Below are 25,888 nucleotides of genomic sequence, written 5' to 3'. Positions count from 1 at the left end.
CATTAGCATCGAACAGCCCCCGCGATATGCAACTTTTCAGGGAAGTCAGGAACCAATATACAATCAGTTAGGAAAGCAAAGGCTAGCTTTTTCAAACAGAAATGTGCATCCTGTAGCACTAACTCCAAAAAGTTTTGGGACACTGTAAAGTCCATAAGAGAATAAGAGCACCTCCTCCCAGCTACCCACTGCACTGAGGCTAGGAAACAGTGTCACCACCGATAAACCTACGATAATCGAGAATTTCAATAAGCATTTTGCTACGGCTGGCCATGCTTTCCACCTGGCTACCCCTACCCCGGCCACCAGCTCTGCACCCTCCGCTGCAACTTGCCCATGGCCCCCCAACTGTGTTGTTGTTGTTTTTACCGCACTGCTTTGCTTTATCTTGGCCAGGTCGCAGTTGTAAATGAGAACTTGTTCTCAACTGGCTTATCTGGTTAAATAAAGGTGAAATAACCCCTGAAAAAACAAAAACATACACCTGCTCTCCCGGCCCCAGCATAATATCCTGGGGTATGGCGCAGATGCCGCAAATCTTCCTGTCCACAGGAAGGGTGCTGGAGGTGCCGCAGCACCCCTGATAAATTGAAATACATTTGCCAAAGACATAGAATGACTGCTGTCTGTTCAGAAAGAAATTAAATAATTCAGAAGACTACACCAGGAGTACCCCTATAATTAAGCCACAGAGGATCAATAGCTTATTTTAAAAAATAGCCTAGCTGTGGATTGTGTGTAGCCCAATCACAAGGCATGCCTATAGTCGGGAATGCGTGGCAAATCTGTCAGTGGACAAACAGCATGCAGCCAAAACAGGCCTTGCGCAATATTTCAAATACAATCGCGGGAAACCACAGATTGGAAAGCAAATGGCTCCTGCTGAAAAGAGAAGACTAATCTGCCTGTAGGCTACCAAATACAGTATGTTATTAACTTCTAAATAGGCCTACTGAGCAAACAGCATTGTTTTACAAAGTAAAACAAGAGAGAGGCTTTTGACACAAGGGCATCAGCCATCACCAGTAAGTGAGCTGCGCATCATTGGGCGAGTTAGTGAAACTGGAAAGCTTTTTTTAGGACTATAATTTCCTCCTCATATTGTACTATATGTGTGTCTCCACACACCTAGGCTATTGATGGATTCCAGACAAGGCCATTTTTATTGATCTCAGATTCTCAGTGTCAAAGTAGGCTGTCATTTCAATAATTTATGAGGTATTAAAAAAAATTATCTGCAAAGGTCTTCTGTCATCTAAAATGATTTATAAACACATTTCATGCAATTATACAAGGCCAACATTTTCCCAGACCCTAGGCTACAAACTTTTCCCCCCCATGTGTGCAACTTCTGCAAGCGCCTCTACTCTACTGCTCTATGCCAGTATGCAAAAGCGATGATAATGCATGCAATGCTTTGCTATAAAGATGATTTATTTTCACCCGTTCCAGTACCTCAGAGCCCCCCAGGTCACCCCTCCCCTCCCTCTCGGGCTCGCTTTTTGTTCCGGTACCTCATATCATTCATCCAGGTTCAATTAGGTCTCCCTTGCTAAATATATTTGACCTAAATGAAACCTGGATGAATAAAGGTTAGATGAAACTTTGACTTGAAACACAGACTAATTGACGACTTTATTAGTGGGTGTAAACTGAACTACAGGTCAGAAAACAGGCAAAAAAGTTCCACAGGAAAGGAGCTGTTATTGTTTGGGTTCAACACAAGTTAGCCATAAAAATTATAGACCTCTGGAGATAGACAACAGTTCCTCTAAAATGTTTCCCTTTTCCTCGTTCGGGGCCTGCCTGGCAGAGTACTGGCATGCCCTCAACGTTCCGCCCTGTTGAAATACCTTCGACAAGTTTCAACATTCCTCCCTGCAGTTTTTTACTGTCACTCATTCCTTCTAGGGTCGGGATACTCGTTAGTATCGTGGAAAGCAAACAAAACGCAAAGCAGATTGACCTTTAGGAAAACAGCCCTAATGTCGGAAACAAACATTATGTTGTCATCCAGAGTCAAATGTATTTTGTTTTCCAAGCTATAGCACACAATATTTTATCTGCAGCAGGTTTTTGAAAGGACCAAATAGTGTGGTCTGCTTTGTGTTTTCATTTTTGCCATGGGAAAAAAATATTGTGATACTGGTATCATCCCGGCCCTAGTTCTTCTGGAGGAAGGGATAAAAGCTGGCACAGCCTCTGCATCTGAGCTCATGGCTGCTCATGGTTTTGCGAGGAACGTGGATGAACTCACTGTTTCTTTTTCTGTGACGATCTCTGCTCTCACACTAACTACAGTAATTTTCCAGAGGTCTCTCTCGGAGTTAAAATTTGCATGTGTTAAAATCACAGTGTGGAGGTAAAAGTGTTGTGAGTGTTATATCTGAGTGTTATTCTAGTAGAGTTAACACCAGTGGGATTGAAATTGACTGCACCTGCGGTGAATAAATCAAGTGTACTCGACTGTGTTGAGTTAATTTCCGTTAACTGAGTGAAAAAGATGTGGGAGGGAGGGGCCTCAACACATTTCCCAGCATGCTTTGTTGCAGGTTGATTTTTAGAATAGTACTACACAGAGATAAATAACTTTTTTTAAATCGAAACTAATCCAATCCGTAAGTGGTTAGATGTATTGCATCCATTACTGAGATGGTTGTTCCAGTTTAGATGGTTTAGGTAGTCTTCATTAGCTAGTACTTTACCATAGCAGTCATTCTGAATGCTGGTTGTGGGTGATAAAAAGTTCCAATTGTTGAATATCCTCCCTCTGGCTGGATTAAAATAGGAATTACAAATCACTTCACAAGCCAGCATATTGTGACTTGCAGATTTGATATGGCCCATGAGCCAGGATCACCAGACCACAATGTTGGGGAAAACTAGGCCATAACTAGCCTTATGAAATGTGTAATATATCTACATAAATAGTTCACTGTTAATTAAAGTGTTTTCACTCCCTCCTCTCTACATTCTCTTCCTCTGTTTCCGCTGCTAAAGCCACTTTCTACCACTCTAAATTTCAAGCCTCTGCCTCTAACCCTAGGAAGCTCTTTGCCACCTTCTCCTCCCTGCTGAATCCTTCTCCTCCTCCCCCCTCCCTCTCTCTCTGTGGATGACTTCGTCAACCATTTTGAAAAGAAGGTTGACGACATCCGATCCTCATTTATTAAGTCAAATGACACCGCTGGTCCTGCTCACACTGCCCTACCCTATGCTTTGACTTCTTTCTCCCCTCTCTCTCTAGATGAAATCTTGCGACGGCCGGCCGCCCAACAACCTGCCCGCTTGACCCTATCCCCTCCTCTCTTCTCCAGACCATTTCCGGAGACCTTCTCCCTTACCTCACCTCGCTAATCAACTAATCCTTGACCGCTGGACATGTCCCTTCCGTCTTCAAGAGAGCGAGAGTTGCACCCCTCCTCAAAAAACCTACACTCGATCCCTCCGATGTCAACAACTACAGACCAGTATCCCTTCTTTCTTTTCTCTCCAAAACTCTTGAGCGTGCCGTCTCTAGCCAACTCTCCTGCTATCTCTCTCAGAATGACCTTCTTGATCCAAACCAGTCAGGTTTCAAGACTGGTCATTCAACTGAGACTGCTCTTCTCTGTGTCACGGAGGCTCTCCGCACTGGTAAAGCTAACTCTCTCTCCTCTGCTCTTATCCTCCTAGACCTATCCGCTGCCTTTGATACTGTGACCCATCAGATCCTCCTCTCCACCCTCTCCGAGTTGGGCATCTCCAGCGCTGCTCACTCTTGGATTGCGTCCTACCTGACAGGTCGCTCCTACTAGGTGGCGTGGCGAGAATCTGTCTCCGCACCACATGCTCTCACCACTGGTGTCCCCCAGGGCTCAGTTCTAGGCCCTCTCCTATTCTCTCTATACACCAAGTCACTTGGCTCTGTCATATCCTCACATGGTTTCTCCTAGCATTGCTACGCAGACGACCCACAATTAATTTTCTCCTTTCCCCCTTCTGATAACCAGGTGGCGAATCGCATCTCTGCATGTCTGGCAGACATATCAGTGTGGATGTCGGATCACCACCTCAAGCTGAACCTCGGCAAGACGGAGCTGCTCTTCCTCCCGGGGAAGGACTGCCCGCTCCATGATCTCGCCATCACGGTTGACAACTCCATTGTGTCCTCCTCCCAGAGTGCAAAGAACCTTGGCGTGACCCTGGACAACACCCTGTCGTTCTCCGCTAACATCAAAGCAGTGACCCGATCCTGCAGGTTCATGCTCTACAACATTCGCAGAGTACGACCCTACCTTACACAGAAAGCGGCACAGGTCCTAATCCAGGCACTTGTCATCTCCCGTCTGGATTACTGCATCTCGCTGTTGGCTGGGCTCCCTGCCTGTGCCATTAAACCCCTACAACTTATCCAGAACGCTGCAGCCCGTCTGGTGTTCAACCTTCCCAAGTTCTCTCATGTCACCCCGCTCCTCCGCACACTCCACTGGCTTCCAGTTGAGGCTCGCATCTACTACAAGACAATGGTACTTGCCTACGGAGCTGTGAGGGGAACGGCACCTCCTTACCTTCAGGCTGTGATCAGACCCTATACCCAAACGAGGGCACTACGTTCATCCACCTCTGGCCTGCTAGCTCCCCTACCTCTACGTAAGCACAGTTCCCGCTCAGCCCAGTCAAAGCTATTCGCTGCTCTGGCACCCCAATGGTGGAACAAGCTCCCCCACGACGCCAGGACAGTGGAGTCACTGACCACCTTCCGGAGACACTTGAAACCCTACCTCTTTAAGGAATACCTGGAATAGTATAAAGTAATCCTTCTTCCCCCACCCCCCATAAAAAAAAGTGGTTGTCCCACTGGCTATCATAAATTGAATGCACCAATTTGTAAGTCGCTCTGGATAAGAGCGTCTGCTAAATGATGTAAATGTAAAGAATTTTCACTCAGGCAGTCACTTGGTGAAGGTTTCAGGACTGGAAGTTATTGACTGTAGAAACCATGTCTCTGTTACTAACAAACACAGTCATGGGTAGGTATCACTAACATTCACTTGAAATGCATGCTGGGAAATATGCAAATAACGCTCTACACCCTACAATGCTAAAACAACACTCCATGAATTACTGTAAAACTACTAAGTGTTAATTTAAGTCGGAATTTGCAACACCCACGGTGTTATGGACCCAACACTCTGAGGGTGTTAGTTTGTGAACACTTTGAAAAGTGTTAGTTTAACACTATTTCGGTGGGTCACATTCACACACTAAGAAGGTGTTAAATTTAACACCGTGGGTGTCAATGCTGAGGTGTATGCGGCGGTGAAGTCAGGCGCAGGACACAGAGGATCAGTAACGACTACTTTACTTTCCAAAGTAAAATACGCACAAAACAAAAGCCTCCAAACACAAGAGGAGCAATGTACGCGGAGTGCGTAATAAACAAGATGGTCAATGCCGAACATACATACAAGAGACGCGGACAATAACACACAAAGGCAAACATAAAACAAGGGAACTTATATGGTACATAATCAATACAGAATACGAAACAGGTGTACCAACTAGACAATACAAGACAAACATCGAAATATCGAGCGGCAGTAGCTAGTACTCCGGGAACGACGAACGCCGAAGCCTGCCCGAGCAAGGAGAAGGAGCAGCCTCGGCGGCATCCGTGACAGTACCCCCCCCTTGACGCGCGGCTCCAGCCGTGTGCCGACCCCGGCCTCGGGGACGGCCAGGAGGGCGCGTGGGATGACTCCGGTGGAACTCCGTCAGGAGGGAGGGATCTAAAATGTCCCTCCTAGGCACCCAGCACCGTTCCTCCGGACCGTACCCCTCCCACTCCACGAGATACTGCAGACCCCCCATCCGACGTCTCGAATCCACGATGGACCCCCTCGATGTCCAGTGGGGGCGGAGGAGTCTCCCGTATCTCATTGTCCTGGAGTGGACCAGCTACCACCGGCCTGAGGAGAGACACATGGAACGAGGGGTTAATGTGATAATCATTAGGCAGTTGTAACCTGTAACATACCTCGTTCAATCTCCTCAGGACTTTAAATGGCCCCACAAACCGCCGACCCAGCTTCCGGCAGGGCAGGCAAAGGGGCAGGTTTCGAGTCGAGAGCCAGACTCGATCTCCAGGTGCGTACACAGGACCCTCACTGCGGTGGAGATCGGCGCTCGCCTTCTGCCTACGGATAGCCCGCTGCAGATGTACATGCGCAGCGTTCCATGTCTCCTCCGAGCGCCGAAACCACTCATCCACCGCTGGAGCCTCGATCTGGCTCTGATGCCATGGTGCCAGAACCAGCTGATACCCCAACACACACTGGAAAGGAGTCAGATTCGTAGAGGAATGGCGAAGGGAGTTCTGGGCGATCTCTGCCCAGGGGATATACCCCGACCACTCCTCCTGCCGGTCCTGGCAATAAGATCTCAGAAACCTACCCACATCCTGGTTCACCCTCTCCACCTGCCCATTACTCTCAGGGTGGAAACCCGAGGTAAGGCTAACCGAGACCCCCAAGCATTCCATGAACACCCTCCAGACTCTAGAGGTGAATTGGGGACCCCGATCAGACACTATATCCTCGGGTACCCCGTAGTGCCGGAAGACGTGGGTAAACAAAGCCTCAGCAGTCTGTAGGGCAGTAGGGAGACCCGGCATTGGGATGAGGCGACAGGCCTTAGAGAACCGATCCACAACGACCAGAATAGTGGTATTCCCCTGGGAAGGGGGAAAGTCCGTGACAAAGTCTACCGATAGGTGAGACCACGGCCGTTGTGGAACGGGTAGGGGTTGTAACTTCCCCCTGGGCAGGTGTCAAGGCGCCTTACACTGAGCGCACACCGAGCAGGAGGAGACATAAACCCTCACGTCCTTAGCCAATGTTGGCCACCAGTACTTTTCACTAAGGCAGTGCACTGTCCGGCCAATACCAGGATGTCCAGAGGAGGGTGACGTATGAGCCCAATAAATGAGACGATCACGAATCTCGAGCGGAACGTACGTCCGCCCCGCTGGACACTCTGGAGGAGTAGGGTCGGTACGTAACGCCCGCTCGATTTCCGCATCGACCTCCCACACCACCGGTGCCACCAGACAAGACTCCGGCAGTATGGGAGTGGGCTCAATGGACCTCTCCTCTGTGTCATATCGCCGGGACAGGGCGTCTGCCTTAACGTTCTGGGACCCTGGGATGTAAGTGACCTTAAAAACAAACCGGGCCAGAAACATGGCCCACCTAGCCTGACGAGGGTTCAGTCTCCTAGCTGCCCGGATGTACTCCAGGTTACGATGGTCAGTCAGAATGAGAAAAGGGTGTTGAGCCCCCTCAAGCCAATGCCTCCACACCTTTAGGGCTTGATCCACAGCTAGCAGCTCCCTGTCCCCCACGTCATAATTACGTTCCGCAGGGCTGAGCTTCTTCGAGTAAAAAGCGCAGGGCCGGAGTTTAGGAGGCGTGCCTGAGCGTTGAGACAGTACAGCCCCAATACCGGCCTCTGATGCGTCCACCTCCACCTGGAACGCTAAAGCGGGGTCCGGATGCGCCAGCACCGGAACCGAGGTGAACAGGTCCTTCAGTTGTCCAAACGCCCTGTCCGCCTCAGCCGACCACTGCAAACGCACCGGCCCCCCTTCAGCAGGGAGGTGATGGGAGCTGCTACCTGTCCAAAACCCCGGATAAACCTCCGGTAGTAATTGGCAAAACCCAAAAACCGCTGCACCTCCTTAACCGTGGTTGGAGCCTGCCAATTACGCACGGCTGAAACGCGGTCAATCTCCATCTCCACCCCTGACGCGGACAACCGATGGCCCAGGAAGGAGATGGACTCCTGGTAAAACAGACTTTTTTCTGCCTTGACATACAAGTCATGCTCCAACAGCCTACCCAACACTCGACGCACCAGGGCTACATGCTCGGCTCGTGTAGAAGAGTAAACTAGAATGTCGTCAATATACACCACTACACCCTGCCCATGCAAATCCCGGAAGATCTCGTCCACAAAGGATTGGAAGACTGAAGGAGCATTCATTAACCCGTATGGCATGACGAGATACTCATAGTGACCCGAGGTGGTACTAAATGCTGTCTTCCATTCATCTCCCTCCCTAATGCGCACCAAGTTGTAGGCGCTCCTGAGATCCAGTTTTGTGAAGAAACGCGCTCCGTGTAATGATTCCGTCATACTCGCAATCAGAGGGAGAGGATAACTGTATTTAACAGTGATCTGATTGAGACTACGGTAATCAATACACGGGCGCAACCCTCCATCCTTCTTCTTCACAAAAAATAAACTTGAGGACACAGGAGAAGTGGAGGGCCGTATGTATCCCTGTCTCAGAGACTCGGCTATGTATGTCTCCATAGCCGCCGTCTCCTCTTGAGACAGAGGATACACATGACTATGCGGAAGTGCAGCACCTGCTTGGAGGTCTATCGCACAATCCCCCTGTCTATGAGGTGGCAATCGCGTCGCCCTCGTCTTACTGAACACGAGTGCCAAATCATCATACTCAGGAGGAATGTGCAGTGCGGGCATTTGGTTCGGACTTTCCACTGTGGTCGCCCCTACGGAAACACCTAGACACCGCCCGACACACTGGTCAGACCACTCCTTGATAGCCCTCTGTTGCCACGAAATGGTGGGGTCATGGGAGATTAACCAAGGAAGTCCCAGCACCACGGGATACGCAGGAGAGTCGATCAGATACAACTGAATGATCTCCTCATGACCCCCCTGCGTCCTCATCTTTAGTGGCGCTGTGACCTCCCTAATCAACCCAGATCCCAACGGACGGCTATCTAGGGCATGAATAGGAAAGGGCACATCTACTGGTAGGAGGGGAATCCCTAACTTAACACAAAAATTACGATCAATAAAATTCCAAGCTGCGCCTGAATCGACTAGCGCCTTATGCTGGGAATGAGATGCAACCTGGGGAAATACTACTTGTATACACAGGTGAACAACAGAGAGCTCTGGGTGAGTTGGGCGCCTACTCACCTGGAATGACTCCCCAGTGCGTGACCTGTTGCCTCGATCCCCTGGAGACCCTCCCCAGCACAGAACCGCAGTGTGTCCTCTACGGCCACAGTTGGTGCAGAGGACGGCCTCCCTCCGGATCTCTCTCCTCCTCTCTCTAGCGCCAGCACCCCCGAGCTCCATAGGGCTCGGCTCGGAGGTGCTGGGGGATGGAATGGACGGCCCCAACTCCGGACGTCCGCGGGTAGCCAGCAGGGTATCCAGACGGATCGACATGTCCACCAACTGATCGAAGTTTAGATTGGTGTCCCTGCAGGCCAACTCTCGTCGAACGTCCTCTCGCAGGCTGCACCGATAGTGGTCGATGAGGGCCCTCTCATTCCACCCCGCATCCGCCGCTAGAGTCCGGAAGTCCAGGGCGAACTCTTGTGCGCTCCTCTTCCCCTGTCGGAGGTGGAACAGACGCTCCCCCGCCGCTTTACCCTCTGGGGGATGATCGAAAACAGCCCTGAAGCGGCGGGAGAACTCTGTGTAGCTGATGGTGGCGGCGTCTATTCCCCTCCATTCGGCATTGGCCCACTCCAAAGCCTTGCCGGATAGACAGGAGATGAGGGCGGAAACGCTCTCGTATCCCGAGGGCGCCGGGTGTATTGTTGCCAGGTAGAGTTCCACTTGAAGTAGGAAACCCTGACACCCGGCTGCGGTGCCATCATATGCCCTCGGGAGCCAGAGCCGAATCCCACTGGACTCCGGAGATGGTACGATGGGGCTGGCCGATGGTGGGGGTAATGTAGGAGGAGGTGTGGGCAAGCCTCCTCTTTCCCATCGGCGCAGGGTGTCCATCACGTCTTGCATGGCGGAGCCGAGTCTATGGATCATGGCGTCCTGGCTGCTGACCCGATCCTCCAGTGACTCGGTCACCGCCGCTGCTCCTGCTGACTCCATGGGTGGTGTGTTATTCTGTCAATGCTGAGGTGTATGCGGCGGTGAAGTCAGGCGCAGGACACAGAGGATCAGTAACAACTACTTTACTTTCCAAAGTAAAATACGCACAAAACAAAAGCCTCCAAACACAAGAGGAGCAATGTACGCGGAGTGCGTAATAAACAAGATGGTCAATGCCGAACATACATACAAGAGACGCGGACAATAACATACAAAGGCAAACATAAAACAAGGGAACTTATATGGTACATAATCAATACAGAATACGAAACAGGTGTACCAACTAGACAATACAAGACAAACATCGAAACATCGAGCGGCAGTAGCTAGTACTCCGGGGACGACGAACGCCGAAGCCTGCCCGAGCAAGGAGGAGGAGCAGCCTCGGCGGCATCCGTGACAGTGGGTTAACACTCACACGTTAACGCCTACCTTTCCAGATGTATTGACCTCCTCATGGACGGGGTAAACGTCTTTCGTGCTGCTGATCCCCCTCTCCTAACTTCACAGAGGACACGTAGGTTAGTCCCTCCCAAGTCTAGTGCAAGGAAGTCACCAGTCTCTGTTGAAGACAACCAGAGTAGTTTCGACTTTCCTAGAGTACAAAATTCAGTCCAGATAAGACGCTTTAGCTGGACCACATCGAGACCATTGATGAGCATGTCCTGTCATAACATACCTGTTCCATTAGGTGTGGTCCTCACAAAGGTGGGAAGCATCTTAAGAGGAGCCTTTTGGTGTCTTTGCCCAGTCTTATATTTAGGTCTTTCTGCAGGTGAGATGACACCTCTCCTAGGTCCTCGTCCTCCTCGGAGACGGAAAGGCTGGGAGACAATTTTCCCCTGCAGAGGAAGGAAGGACGCAATGCAGCTATAAGGTCACACACAGCAGGTGTACCATGTGGAAGGTGTCTGCGGATATGTATATGCTGACTGGGTCTGAGGCATCCTGGCTGAGTTCGGCCATCTTGCTGCTCAGCTGGGTGGATATAGGCTCACTGGAATGGTACACAGATGACAGAGAGCTTAGATGCTAATAGCAGTGTTAACTGTACTTCTATAACACATTCCATGGATGTAATCACTTATTAAAACTTGATATGCTTGTAGTGTTGGCAGAAGAATGTACACATTTCCAGTATACTTTGGAAGGAAATACTCCATGCAACATCAGGTGTAAATAGCCCTACCATATACACTTGATATACCATAAAACAAAAATATAACCGAAATGAACTTGACAGAGTATACCTAAATTCACTACAAAATAACTGGAAATAAATAGAAGAAATGCTTACCTGCAATTGACAATCAGTCCTCTTGCAATCATTGTTTACACTGGTAGCACTGCATTTCTATCACAATCATACAGCCACAGTGGCACTGATGAAGAGGGCTGGTGTAACTTGATAGCTCTCCCCCCTCCTAAATACAACCCAGTACTGTACAATGGGGACGGTTTGGGTCGCTGTGACTGTTTGGTCACTGATGTGTGCATTCTTTTGGTTGGTATGCAAAGGTGAACCGACTCTTGCATAGATTTCTATATGTATTCCTGCGAGAAATAGTTTAGAACTACACTTATACCTCATGACATCCACTACACATCAACATAGTAACCTATCCAACAAACATGTCTCCCAAAGAAAGTAGATCAAAAGGTATCTCAGTATAATTTAATACCATATTAATAACACACATTATCATTCAAATCTGTGTAACAAACAATACAAAGAAAAGATATGCAGTGGTATAAAAAAAAAAGTGGTTGACAGTATTTTACATTTTGTAGTAAACTATCGTTTTAATCTCCCTCTTTGGCTGGGCCTGGAGCAGGAAGAGGAGGTAGAGGAAGAGCATTGGCGTTTGAAGTCGATAAGGCAGTCTGTGGCTTCTGAGACAGGGGTGAAGGATTGGATGGGCGAGGTGCTCACTCTGAAACCTGGGGTGGCGAAGTCTCCACTTCCCCCAGATTCTGCTGTGTCCAGATCATCAATCAGGCTACTGGAATAAAAGTCACAAGGTTAACCAGAGCAGGGTCATGTTCATTGGGGTAGACCGTAGGAAAACATTATGCAACGGAGAGTGAACATTTGCGTTTCTGATTGGAGCCCCCAATCAAGCGTAGACCAGCACTAAACTCAGAACAGAAAAATGTCATGTGTTTATGAACTATTAAACCAGCAGAAAATTGCAAATGAATAACTACTTAAATAGGGGTATACTAACAGCCTTAGTCCACTATGGACAATTATGAAGTCTTATAAGCATGTAATAGACTTGCTATAATGCTTCAGAGAACTAACTATCAGGGTATATCCTTGACAGACAACTAGTGTCCGCTTATCAGACTCCCCTCCCTATCCCAGACGTGGCACAATCTGTCACCGTGGGTGGGTACTACATTAACAGTCAAATGGAGTTTCCCCAAAAAATTCCATCACTATTTCCTGTTGTTTTGCTTACCTTTGTTGGTTATTGAAGGTAGTATCACATGGTTCGGCCTCACCAGTCTCTAGAAAGAGACCAAGTAGAGTGAAAACATTGGCTCTCTTTTTCTCCCATTCAAACATGGTGGAAAGAGGCATTTGGAAAGTGTAAAACAATCCAATCACAGAAAGTAAGAGTACAGTACCTGAATCTCTATGCTCTGTCTGGTCCAGAGCACTCAGCAAGTCTCCACTCTGGAAGATCGTCACACAGAGAGAAGAAAGATCAGAAGAGCTATGGTCATTTAGCAGTCACTCTTATCCGGAGCAACCTGAAGTGCTTTCAACCAAGTTTAGTAAGACAAACAACCACATATCACAGTCATTGCAAGTAGACCCTTCGTTGAAATAGCCGCTATCCACAGAATCAGTGCCAGGAAGAAGAAGAAAAAACTACTAGTGTGTGTAGTACTGCTAACCTGGAGTACCTGTCCGTCTCTGGGTGCAGCCTTGGAGACCTCTTGGTCCCTGAAGCAGTCCTCTACATGCTTCTCATGGTCCTTGAGAGGAAACAGCTGCTGACACAGGAAGCACTTCTCTCCCTGTACCACCCTGCTGTGAAGACATTACATTACATTTTAGTCATTTAGCAGACGCTCTTATCCAGAGCGACTTACAGGAGCAATTAGGGTTAAGTGCCTTGCTCAAGGGCACATCGACAGATTTTTTCACCTAGTCGGCTCGGGGATTAGAACCAGCGACCTTTCGGTTACTGGCACAACGCTTTTACCCACTAAGCTACCTGTAGAAACAAGACAACTACCATATAGAAACAAGACAACACACATGTAGAAAAGGTATGAACATCAGTTGCTTCTCTTCCATGAATTCACATTTGTTAACATGTATAGGTATTATAGGAAGGGGGAGTAAGGGGAATTTACTTTCACCACCTTAGGATGGGACACACAGTAGATGGAACTCACAACAAAATCCCAAAGTAACCCCTGAGTAAGACGTGCTGCTAGACCAAGGTAAATGCTGTCATACCTACTTGCCAGCGCCAGAAGAGCTGGGCTGCTCCTCTCCAATGATTTCTCCCCTTCTGGTCCTCTTTCTACGAGCCTTGACTGAAACTACATATCAACAGTACTGTTTTACTGTATGTACATCAGTCCTGTAGGTGTATAAAATACCATATTGGTGGGTACTGTACAATTTGGTGACATTGACAAGTTAATAATTTTCAGCATGCTGGTCTGCTGTGCTGTGTCTACTCAGAATCAGATGTATTGTCCTACAAGAGGAAAATCATATCACCCTGCAAGTGGCTCTCTGCCATTTCCTCCTCCATGATATCGGTGGTACCGTCACAGTAGGCAGCGTGCATCTCAATCTCCGTCAGGCAGAAGGGATGCATGCACATGGGACAGTCCATGCTGGGGCTGGGGCTCTGAGGGAAGGCAGGCTCTGGGATATCCCCCTCCTCCTCCATCCTAACATCCTCTCCTACAGCAGGGATCACCACAGGGCCACTCCTCCGCCCCTCCTCCTCCTCTCCAACCACCAACATCCCCTCTTCACGCTGTTCCAGAGTACGGGGTGATGAAAGAAAGGTCTGGATCCGAGGCAGGGACTGGCTCTCTGGCTGGGGCTATGGGTTACCAAATCAAACCATAGACAACACAACCATCATAGACATAAGTCGCTCTGGATAAGAGTGTCTGCTAAATCAGGGGTTCCCAAACCTTTTCACTCAGGCCCCTCTTCCTGCATTTGGGAACATCCCGCGCCCCATATTTCTATGGGTACAAGCACTGTTCATGACGCAAACTGTTCACACCCCTGTTGTTGGCGGAGAGGACATTTTGCAGGTTTAAAGCTTATTTCCTGCAATTCCACACATTTTGCCATGTCTAATGTCTATTCATGTGATATTTGAGTGACTTAAACATAACAACAAAATCTATAGGCTAACAAACCTAGCAAAAAAACACTAGCTGACATGGGCTAGTTGATCTGGACATTTCTGACAAGTTATAAATAGCTCTCTAAGGTATGCAATGACTGACATGACAAGAGAAACTGATGATGAACTACCCAATTTCGAAATTGCACCTTGTGCATTTGATTCTACTATTACAACTTTCAAGAGTAAGTTGAAAACCGGACAGTTTTATTTTTGGAGGGGGGGGACCCCATCGCCCACCCTGCCGTCCCCGGGGCGTGCACCACAGTTTGGGAACCACTGTGCTAAATGACTAAAATGTAAATGTTAAACCATAACCTCACAATTCTATGTACACACCCATTATTTCTAGGTGTTGGGTAAAATAAGGAGAATCAATCAGAACCGTAGTTCGAATGCTCTGTGTATGAGTGTCTTTGGTAGTGCTGAAGTGACTAACCTGTTCAGGGCTGGTGACCATGAGGTCTTGAGTGCTGTCGTCACTGAGTTGGGTCTCTGCCATCAGAAACAACAAGGAGAAGTAGTGGCATGACAATTACAGCTACATATGAAGCTCACAACATTTAGTATTACGTTCTAAATGGAACCATACAGTGGGGAAAAAAAGTATTTAGTCAGCCACCAATTGTGAAAGTTCTCCCACTTAAAAAGATGAGAGAGGCCTGTAATTTTCATCATAGGTACATGTCAACTATGACAGACAAATTGAGGAAAAAAAATCCAGAAAATCACATTGTAGGATTTTTAATGAATTTATTTGCAAATTATGGTGGAAAATAAGTATTTGGTCACCTACAAACAAGCAAGATTTCTGGCTCTCACAGACCTGTAACTTCTTCTTTAAGAGGCTCCTCTGTCCTCCACTCGTTACCTGTATTAATGGCACCTGTTTGAACTTGTTATCAGTATAAAAGACACCTGTCCACAACCTCAAACAGTCACACTCCAAACTCCACTGTGGCCAAGACCAAAGAGCTGTCAAAAGACACCAGAAACAAAATTGTAGACCTGCACCAGGCTGGGAAGACTGAATCTGCAATAGGTAAGCAGCTTGGTTTGAAGAAATTAACTGTGGGAGCAATTATTAGGAAATGGAAGACATACAAGACCACTGATAATCTCCCTCGATCTGGGGCTCCACGCAAGATCTCACCCCGTGGGGTCAAAATGATCACAAGAACGGTGAGCAAAAATTCCAGAACCACACGGGGGGACCTAGTGAATGACCTGCAGAGAGCTGGGACCAAAGTAACAAAGCCTACCATCAGTAACACACTACGCCGCCAGGGACTCAAATCCTGCAGTGCCAGACGTGTCCCCCTGCTTAAGCCAGTACATGTCCAGGCCAATCTGAAGTTTGCTAGAGTGCATTTGGATGATCCAGAAGAGGATTGGGAGAATGTCATATGGTCAGATGAAACCAAAATATAACATTTTGGTAAAAACTCAACTCGTCGTGTTTGGAGGACAAAGAATGCTGAGTTGCATCCAAAGAACACCATACCTAAATGTGAAGCATGGGGGTGGAAACATCATGCTTTGGGGCTGTTTTTCTGCAAAGGGACCAGGACGACTGATCCGTGTAAAGGAAAGAATGAATGGGGCCATGTATCGTGAGATTTTGAGTGAAAACCTCCTTCCATCATCAAGGGCATTGAAGACGAAACGTGGCTGGGTCTTTCAGCATGACAATGATCCCAAACACACCGCCCGGGCAACGAAGGAGTGGCTTCGTAAGAAGCATTTCAAGGTCCTGGAGTGGCCTAGCCAGTCTCCAGATCTCAACCCCATAGAAAATCTTTGGAGGGAGTTGAAAGTCCGTGTTGCCCAGCGACAGCCCCAAAACATCACTGCTCTAGAGGAGATCTGCATGGAGGAATGGGCCAAAATACCAGCAACAGTGTGTGAAAACCTTGTGAAGACTTACAGGAAACGTTTGACCTGTGTCATTGCCAACAAAGGGTATATAACAAAGTATTGAGAAACTTTTGTTATTGACCAAATACTTATTTTCCACCATAATTTGCAAATAAATTCATTAAAAATCCTACAATGTGATTTTCTGGAAAAAGAATTCTCATTTTGTCTGTCATAGTTGACGTGTACCTATGATGAAAATTACAGGCCTCTCTCATCTTTTTAAGTGGGAGAACTTGCACAATTGGTGGCTGACTAAATACTTTTTTTCCCCACTGTATATACCTACTGGTTTATGGAATAATTACATAATGAAACGTAATTTCTTATACCTTGAACTTCTAAGCCTCCGACATCCACCTCTTCTTCCCCCATCCCTTCTTCCTCCTCCTCCCTCTTCTCTCCATCCTCTTCATCATCCCTCTTTTCTTCCTTCTCGTCTTCCTCCCTCTCCTCCGGTAAGTCAGGCAGTTGTGTTTCTGCCAGTCTTTTCTCTTCTCTTCTAAGACTAAGTCTCCTGGAAAGGAGAAATCAACTCTGAATTCTTTATACATTTTTTCATTCTTGTGCACAATTAAAACACTTGTATCATTGAGATTAAAGACAAGCTAGGTCCATACTGTATGATTTAGCAGTTTGCGCCTCCCTTACCTTCGAAGTTGAATTAGCTGACTGGAATCTGCATGAAATACAGGTGAGGGAGATTTCTATGGGAAGACAAAACAAAGAAATAATTTGCTGGGGGAAAAACATCAAGTGGATTGACCTTTCCACATAATAAAATGTGTCTATCCCAAAAAGAGAGACAGTTTTTTATCCCGTATTATATTAACACATTGGGATTGTAAGTATTTGATAGCACCATCTGGTGGTTAGATAGTGTAACAAGGAACTTCTACTAAGTACTGTAGCACCATCACAGCCTTTGATATGATTGATACTTCTAAAGAAAAATAAAAAATATTAACACAGCCTACGAAAATACATAAATGTATTGCGCCAATCTGCCTATAATAGGCATTTCTAAATATTAAGCAATACACACTTCCTCTTGTTCAGGAGAGGACACAAACAGTGCCTGGCAGTCCTTCCATTCCTGTCTTCCTCTCCTCCCTCTCCCTTCTGCCCCCCTCCGTGACCGCCGTCTCTCCCTCTTCTCTCCCTCCTCTTCATCATCCTCTACCACCTCCACTAGCTCTTCCTGACGTTTTTCCCCTCTCTCCTCCTCTTCCAGGAGTCGTGAGGCCCTGTGTCTCTCGGGGCGTCCCCTCCTGGAGAAGGGTCTCTCTGGGGGCCCAGGGAGGACTGGCTCCCCCCAGCCTGCCTTCCTCAGCAAACCCCTCTGGGCCTCCTTCAGGCTCTTCTCATACACCTCCAGCTGGGACAGGATCACCTGTAAGGAAAATCACGTAATTTCTATTAGTTACACACTTACAGTTAGAAGTCATGACATCTGACATCAGATCAATGAAATATTACAAAATAATGGATGGAACTTTTCTTACACAATACAATAGCACACAGTTTTCATATCCCCCCCTTTTGTGTTCCCAGATGTCAGTTACCCACATTGACTCATAATCCAGAGAATGTCTGTGTGAGAAAAAAAATGAATGAAAACTACATCAGACCAAGAAGGATCACCTGCGTGTAGGCGTCTGGGTTCTGCCCCCGCGGACAGAAAGGCACCCCCCAGTAGTAGCGCACCACTCCCCCATCACCCTGGCCGTCTGTGGGGGGAGAGAGGCGGCTGGAGGAGCACTGGGCCTGGTGGGAAGAGGGGCTTCCGGCTTTGGCCTTATCCTGGCTCCCTCTACCTGCAACCTGTCTGGGGAGACAGGGAGGGGGGGCTCCATACATGCCCTTGAAGGTGAACTTCTTCCGGATGCACTTGGACTGGCTCTCCACCTCCTCGCACGCAGCATCTTCGGCGGTGTGAATGCGTTTCTTGGGGACGAGGCAGGGGCTGTGCCTGTGTGGGGGGGAACAATGGTGGGTGTTTGGGGAGAGACCCTGGTTGCTTGGCTGAGCGAGGTCATTCTCCTGTGGGAAGACTGGGCTGGGCGAGTGAGCTGACTGTAAGAGAGAGAGAGAAAGAGATGTTTTCACAATACACAGTAAATTAGGTTTCAGGTGAGGCCAAAAGCTATATAACAGTACTGGTGATAGACATTCTTGTAGTTCCCTGGCTTCACCTTTGCAGGACCATTTTCCTCTTCGTCATCATCTGACCAGCGTAGCGCCATATTACTGGTTAACTCCTGCATTGGCTGAGTCTCCAAAGCCAACGTAAGTTCTTCTGAATGAAGGTCTTCTTCTGCAACTAAAGAGAACAATCATGTCAATACATACATAGAATCTGAACATAAAAAGCCAAAGGGCAGGCAGAGAGGCCATTTGAATCTGCCATAATTGTATTACTTGTTCTCATTCAAACTCAATGTATGATCGTAACATTGCTTTGTATGTATGACAGTTGTTAAAACAATAGGAAAACACCATACCCAACTTTGCAGGCGTGCTAATCCTGTTTACAGTTCTCTGCGAGGATTCACCCTCACGTTCCTTTTGGTCAACAACTTTGTCTGAAACTCCAGCTGTCTTCCTTATAGGCACAAATCTCTTGTTTAGGGACAGGGTTGTTCTGGGGCGTGGTAGCAGGCACACTGAGCCATCCCTGCTCTTCACAGCAGGGACCCTATGACTTGAACACTCTGGAGGATCCTCTATATCTCCATCCTCATAGTCTCCTGTTGTAGAGACATGTTCAACAGCGCTCTGTGGACCCTGGTCCCTTATCTGATCAGTTCTGGGAAAGACTGGACTTCCAGGGAAGGTCTCAGTCTTAGAGAACATGGTGCTTTTAGGAGAAGTTGGACTCCCTTGTTCCTCTGCCTTTCCTCTATCAGTCTTGAAAATGAGCAGGCTTTTTGGAACGGTGGGACTGGCCTCTTTTTCTTCCTCTCCTGAATCACTATTAGAGAACATGCCGTGTTTAGGAAAGGAGGGACTCCCTTGGCCTGGTTCCTCACCTGCACCTCTCTCTGTTCTGGAGAACACAGGGGTATTGGAGAATGTGGGGCTCTTGGGCTGATAAGACTGAGATTTCTGGGACTTTGTGGTAAGCGTTAAGCTGGGATGACCCTTTAGTAAGAACCCAGAGGCCTGACAGTCTACAAGGAGGTTCTGGCTAAGCTTCTCCAGGCACAGGACAGGTTTGCTGGCTTGGAGGGCCGTAGTGGAAGGGAACACAGGGGACTTGATCCTGAGTTGGGACTGGGAGTCACTCTTTGTGGAGTTGTTGTAGTCCTGAGATTCTATTGCTTTGGCTGTGCTGTCTCCGAAAAGGTTCCTCTGAGAAGACCCCTCCTCCTTAAAATGGCATAGAAGATGTTATCATAAAAACATCGTAAGAACTGATCTGGCATGCATTCTTAGCCTGTGATGAGTGAAGAGTTTTGCTAACATTGTTATGTTAAAAACACATTTAGATATAAGTATGTAGTTGGTTCTTCTACCCTGCTGTCACCAGAACTTAACACATACATTATTTAAGTCTTAAGGTATAAGCGTAGTTAGTTAGATCTGGGCCCATAGAAGCCCCTGAAGAAATGCATAGCAACAGCTAGGGTTGAACAGGCAATGACAGATAAATAATGACATAGGTCTGTGTGTGTGCACCACTGACCTGTGAGGAAGGGAGAGGCACAGAGGTGGAAGCTTGGCTGAGGGGGGAGGACTGGGAGTAGACCTTCTGGGTCTGAGACAGGTCAGGCATATCTCGTAATGGGCTTCCCTCCTTCTTCCCCCTCCTGTCTGAGGGAGCCACCCCTACACTAACACCTCCTCCGCGGGCTCCCTGTCTGTCAGCCACACCATGGTTTGGGTAGGAGAGCTTACGTATGCTGCTCTCTCCCTCTGGAGGGTAATTTTGACATTGTTGGGTAGGGCTCCCTGCCCCGAGCAGAGATTCTGAGTGGGGATGAGTAGGGCTGTCTGCCTGGAGGGATACAGCAACACTCATGTATCACAGGAATAGATAGAATGCAATACAAATGGTTGGTTTGATCTGAAATAATAGCGAGGTCTGTGCTAGAGGAAATCTCCAGGCGACATTTTATTTCTGTCAGTATTATCTTCACTTACGTAGAGGCTTTCAGCAATGGCCTTCCTCATGGCCTCCTCCTCCTGTTGTTGCCTGAGAGCAGCGCTACTGGCCTCCTGTTTACTTAGCCTCATGGCCAGGTCCAGCATCTTCTCCTCCGTCATCTCTGAGAAGAGAAGGGACAGTTTCAGTACAGTAGATTAAAGTTCCATCTAGCAGTGCTTCAATAGTTGCATTCGAGTGATGTGCTACATGAAAATGATTAGTCTAATTAGCTACAAATAAGGAGACATATGTTGGACAGTATACCGTTTGATCGTGTTTTACTCTCCTTCTCCTGTCTGCGCTCCTCTCTTGATGATGATGATGTTGGTCTGAAGTCTTCATCCTGGGTTAGAAGAGAGATGACATATAATTAAATCTTATCTATAATATAAAGACTGTATACTATGCTTGATAACTATCGGCCTAGCAGTCTCTCTGCTTCAGTTATCAAGTATACCATATAGTCTTTATGTTATAGCTAAGATTGAATGAAAGGTCACTTTACACAAAAATATAGCTAGCTCGGTAGTTCTGCGTCTAGTGTGTGAAGGTAGTTCGCTAGCTAGTCAGTGTGTTACCAGCTAGCTAACTACAGTAACGTTAGATCAACTGGTTACCTCGTCGCTGTCTGAGATGACAACTCTGCCCTCTTCCTGATCATCTGCTCGTCGTCGTTTCCTGGGACCATCATCGGTGTCTCTGTTCTCTCGCTTTTTCCGAGGAGGCATGTTGTTCGGTTGACTTTGGTGCTTATGTCGAGACAGATTTGTTAGTTAGCTTACATTAGCTATCTTAAGTTACGACAGTTGAGGTCTGCTGCCCACCCATCTTCCTGAGAATCACGAAAAACCGAAAGTAGAATGGTTACTTATGCATAACGATTTATGAGATTGAAGTTACAAATCCTTCAGTCCAATATTAATACTAGCATTCAGTTTCAGGTATCTAGAATTTCTACTTTTACCGGAGTTTTAGCAACACATTTGACAGAACTCGCTTCAAGAAGCCATTTTCTTCGATCACGTGACTCAATAAAAGCATGGCGAACTTTTTGAGGGGGGTGAAATGTGATGTGTTCGCTATGGAATGCATATTTCATACAGGTAGAGCAAGCAAGCAAACAAACATGCAAGGTAAGCGATCTTACAACATATACATAGCCTTTTTTTTTTTTTTTTTACGACAAACTGTTTACAAATGGAACTACAGCAAGGTGTGTAAAACTACCCTGTCCAAATTATTTCCAAACTTGTTAGCAGCCCCACGGCTAGTAGGTAAATTAGTGAACTACGCTACAGCACACTCACACACCCCTTTCTGGCTTTCCCGACCAAAGGTTATCATTGTTTTCTCATTGGCCAAGCTAGCTCAGAAACGCCTCAAATTAGTTATTTTGACAAACCATTTGTTTGTAGAAAATATACAAAGGTTTTACCCGGTTGCCAAAGAGGATGGATCCTGCTAACGTTACCACAACCTTTGCGGCTAATTATGCTGCGTTCAAAACTATGGAGAATCAAACCTGCCATAATTCTAAATACATTTACATATAAATGACAGATAAGCCACACATATTTAAATAAATTAGCAAGGAAATAAAAAATACGGAATAAAATGAATTAATGTTCTCTACATATACCAGTATTTAATTATTTATTTAAAATAAAATTAATGTATTTCTGTATTTCTTCCGCCAATATGATGGGGGATGGGGGGTCAATCAAACGTCTGTAGGTGGTATCTAACACACCATTGGTTGATCAATGTCACGCGTTTCTCAATCACTCGATACAGAACCAATCAGTCGATATAATCGAGAACAATCATCAGAAATCACGCGATATGAATCAGACAGTGGGGCGCCGCCTGATCCACTAGTTGGTTAGAAGGTTCAAATCAACGTTTCATATCGTAATTTCCGAGTAGGCAAAAAGCATTAACCACGGCTGTTATTACACCCCGTATACGTTGGTGGCGGTAATGACCATTTTTATTGCGCTGTAACTAAAACTATAAGAAGATATTCTGATGTCCTTTCCCTTCGTCAAAGGTAATTAATCGTATATTTTTACTGTTATTTTAAAAACCTAATTTAATGGATTCTAAAAAGTGTTTTTACTTTTTAGAATCCGGGATAGCCCGCTAATATGACCCATAGTAGGGAAGAATATGTATTGAGTGCAATTCGATTTGAATATAAATCCATTTAAAAGGATTTGCAATTTTGCATTAGCAGTCTTTTCGGCTTAAATTTCCCGGGAACCATGGCATGGTGTCGTTTTCGGTGCAAGCCTGCGTGTCTTGTCTCCGGGAAAAATATGTATATTTAAGACAAAGTGTGCAATAGTACACTTTCTCGCATGGATTTAAACTCTCTAGCCAATGCTTACACCATTCATATAACCAGGAACCAATATCCAAAGTTGGTACTTAGAAAGACTCATATTTCATATGATATGCCTACATTTAAAATGCATATGAGGGGGTACTTTGAAGGCACTATGGGCAGAGCAAGATGTGATTGGGCCTACAATGACCAAAAAAGTTGACAACCACTAGACTAGGCAAATATTAGATGGTACATTATAACAATTCCAACAATAATCATCCATTAGCCAAGATGCCCCAAATATTCCTGGTCCATGCTTGTTGAAGCCCAAAGATGTGTCATCACCTGTCTGGAGGCATTTCAGACTATTTAATGTCCATGCGAAGCACAACTTCCTACCCATAACTGTCTTTAGATTCACTATAAGAAAATCATTTTGTGAAAGCAAAGTAACTCCACTAGTCATGCATTATGATACAGTAGATAATTATGTGTCCTATGTATCAGATCATTTAAATGTAATTAATATTATATCTTCATTTAGAATAAATCAAACTTAGTTGTCATTGTCTTGTTTTTTTTTACAGATGCCATCTTTTAGAAGAAAAAGAGCCACGCTGGTTTACAGAGACCTGACTAGAGGCGTGATGGCACGTACACCCCTGCCATCAACTTGGATTGGTGAGAAAGTTGTTCTGTTGAACTTAATTTAACCAGGATAGTCCACTCAGTAACAATTGTCACTACTTTGTAGGGAGTACTGGGAGAACAGAGCCGGTTCCCTGTGCAGCAGAAGTTGTGCCCAGCTGCATTGATGCACCTCCTCCACCAGCATCAAAAAAAGGAAGGCAGCTGATGTTGAGGCCTGGAAGGGGTTGAGGGAGCTACTCCACATGCCTGCTGTGGAGCTGGAATGTCCTCCACCCAACGCCATCTGCAGTGTGTGTAGAGTTTTGGAGGAGGCTGAGCTATGGTGCTGTGGGGATTGTGGCTCAGATAAATATTTCTGTGCCACCTGTGCTGTGAGAACACACAGCACTCCCAACATTGGCCACCAGTTGGAGTTATGGAAGGTACTGTATTTTATGTTATGTCAACTAACCTGTCAACTTCTGGCTAATAAAAATTGCTTCCCGGTCAAAAATGTTGATCATGTACACTACCGTTCAAAAGTTTGGGTTCACTTAGAAATATCCTTGTTTTCGAAAGAAAAGCAATTTTTTTATCCATTAAAATAACATCAAATTGATCAGAAATAGAGTGTAGACATTGTTAATGTTGTAAATGGCTATTGTAGCTGGAAACGGCTGATTTTTAATGGAATATCTACATAGGCGTACAGAGGCCCCTTATCAGCAACCATCAGTCCTGTGTTCCAATGGCACGTTGTGTTTGCTAATCCAAGTTTATCATTTTAAAAGGCTAATTGATCATTAGAAAACCCTTTTGCAATTATGTTAGCACAGCTGAAAACTGTTGTGCTGATTTAAAGAAGCAATAAAACTGGCCTTCTTGAGACTAGTTGAGTACTGGCAGAGTTGCAAAGAAAAAGCCATATGTCAGACTTAATATTTTCTTTTTATTGACCAGTCTGAGATATGGCTTTTTCTTTGCCACTCTGCCTAGAAGGTCAGCATCCCGGAGTCGCCTCTTCACTGTTGATGTTGAGACTAGTGTTTTGTGGGTACTATTTAATGAAGCTGCCAGTTGAGGACCTGTGAGGCACCTGTTTCTCAAACTAGACACTAATGTATTTGTCCTCTTGCTCAGTTGTGCACCGGGGCCTCCCACTCCTCTTTCTATTCTGGTTAGAGGCAGTTTGCGCTGTTCTGTGAAGGGAGTAGTACACAGTGTTGTATGAGATCTTCAGTTTCTTGGCAATTTCTCGCATGGAATAGCCTTCATTTCTCAGAACAAGAATAGACTGACGAGTTTCAGAAGAAGGTTCTTTGTTTCTGGCCATTTTGAGCCTGTAATCGAACCCACAATTGCTGATGCTCCAGATACTCAACTAGTCTCAAGAAGGCCAGTTTTATTGCTTCTTTAATTAGCGCAACAGTTTTCAGCTGTGCTAACATAATTGCAAAAGGGTTTTCTAATTATCAATTAGCCTTTTTAAAATGATAAACTTGGATTAGCAAACACAACGTGCCATTGGAACACAGGACTGATGGTTGCTGATAATGAGCCTCTGTACGCCTATGTAGATATTCCATTAAAAATCAGCAGTTTCCAGCTACAATAGCCATTTACAACATGAACAATGTCTACACTGTATTTCTGATCAATTTGATGTTATTTTAATGGACAAAAAAATTGCTTTTCTTTCGAAAAGAAGGACATTTCTAAGTGACCTCAAACTTTTGAACGGTAGTGTATTTGTGACCAACAGATGCAAATCTGTATTCCCAGTCATGTAAAATCCATAGATATAAATGTATTTCAATTTACTTATTTCCTCATGAACTGTAACTCAGTAAAATCTTTGAAATTGTTGCACGTTGCGTTTATTTTTGTTCAGTATAGTTAACTAAGTTATTGACTGACTAAGCTAATTCTTATTCATGTTTTTGTTGCATTTCATGTGGAGTGGCATTGCTGACAGGCTAGCGATTCACAAAGAATCTCAGAGTAGGAGTACTGATTTTAGGATCACACGGAGTACAATTACATTGACAAGGGGGAGGTTATCGTAGATCACTCCCTACTTTGAGACGCTTTGTGAATATGGGCCCTGGAAGAAAGCTGTTGCCCAATACTTTGCACAGCAGTTGCTTCACCGTAGGCAACCCTGATCCTTGAGTGCAACAGGTACTGCAGTATTTTGTTCCAACTAGGCCCTAAACCATGGGTGCGTTCAGTTCCCTTGAACGTTTTCTACGTTGCGGAACGGTTTGTACTGAACGACACATTTTCCCAAAACGTTCTTGAACAGACTTTGAGATATGTTTGCTCTGTTCAGTAGGTGTGCCGGGGTGTGGCTTGAAGCAACGAGTGATGTATTTAAAGGGCAGTGGTGCATTTTGAACCCACAACCCAACCCTTCCCCATTTTTCAACTGGTCATCAGTACAGCACTGCTTCTGTTCTATCATGTTTTTATGTACTGAACGCATCCCTGATCAACTGAGCTTATTGATCAGTTCAGCGATTGCCTAAATTCAACACACCTGGT

At 46.1% G+C, this 25,888-nt stretch overlaps 1 protein-coding gene and 1 long non-coding RNA gene across 6 annotated transcripts; one reads left to right on the top strand and one right to left on the bottom strand.

The window, feature by feature from the left end:
* Positions 1–11,582: 11,582 nt before the first annotated feature.
* On the bottom strand, positions 11,583–21,424 carry LOC311143223 (uncharacterized protein). 5 transcript variants are annotated; one of them, XR_014614397.1, is made up of 17 exons: positions 21,003–21,424; positions 20,650–20,728; positions 20,382–20,506; positions 19,924–20,235; positions 18,740–19,607; positions 18,431–18,558; positions 17,880–18,311; positions 17,281–17,628; positions 16,887–16,942; positions 16,568–16,752; positions 14,758–14,813; positions 13,670–14,003; positions 13,400–13,485; positions 12,829–12,964; positions 12,556–12,604; positions 12,387–12,435; positions 11,583–11,924 (listed from the first exon to the last, which is right to left on the bottom strand). XR_014614397.1 is itself a non-coding variant. In XM_084179028.1 (17 exons), exons 1-17 carry the CDS (start codon positions 21,111–21,113, stop codon positions 11,717–11,719), a joined length of 3,558 nt encoding a protein of 1,185 aa, XP_084035154.1. In that variant the 5' UTR covers positions 21,114–21,209; the 3' UTR covers positions 11,583–11,716. The 5 variants fall into 5 exon arrangements, 3 of the variants coding, with proteins under 3 accessions (XP_084035154.1, XP_084035155.1, XP_084035156.1); XR_014614398.1 differs by having other exon boundaries at positions 11,583–11,921; positions 21,003–21,209; XM_084179028.1 differs by having other exon boundaries at positions 13,404–13,485; positions 21,003–21,209.
* An 817-nt stretch (positions 21,425–22,241) lies between these two features.
* Positions 22,242–23,938, top strand: LOC311143224. Its single transcript, XR_014614399.1, has 3 exons — positions 22,242–22,435; positions 23,302–23,395; positions 23,469–23,938. It is a non-coding gene; the product is annotated as an uncharacterized lncRNA (long non-coding RNA).
* The last annotated feature ends 1,950 nt before the right edge of the window (positions 23,939–25,888 follow it).

Source organism: Coregonus lavaretus (assembly GCF_964263955.1).
Source record: "Coregonus lavaretus genome assembly, chromosome: 15".
Taxonomy (NCBI): domain Eukaryota; kingdom Metazoa; phylum Chordata; class Actinopteri; order Salmoniformes; family Salmonidae; genus Coregonus; species Coregonus lavaretus.
The sequence above is the reverse complement of the archived record's forward strand: the minus strand, read 5'-3'. Positions and strand labels throughout refer to the sequence as shown.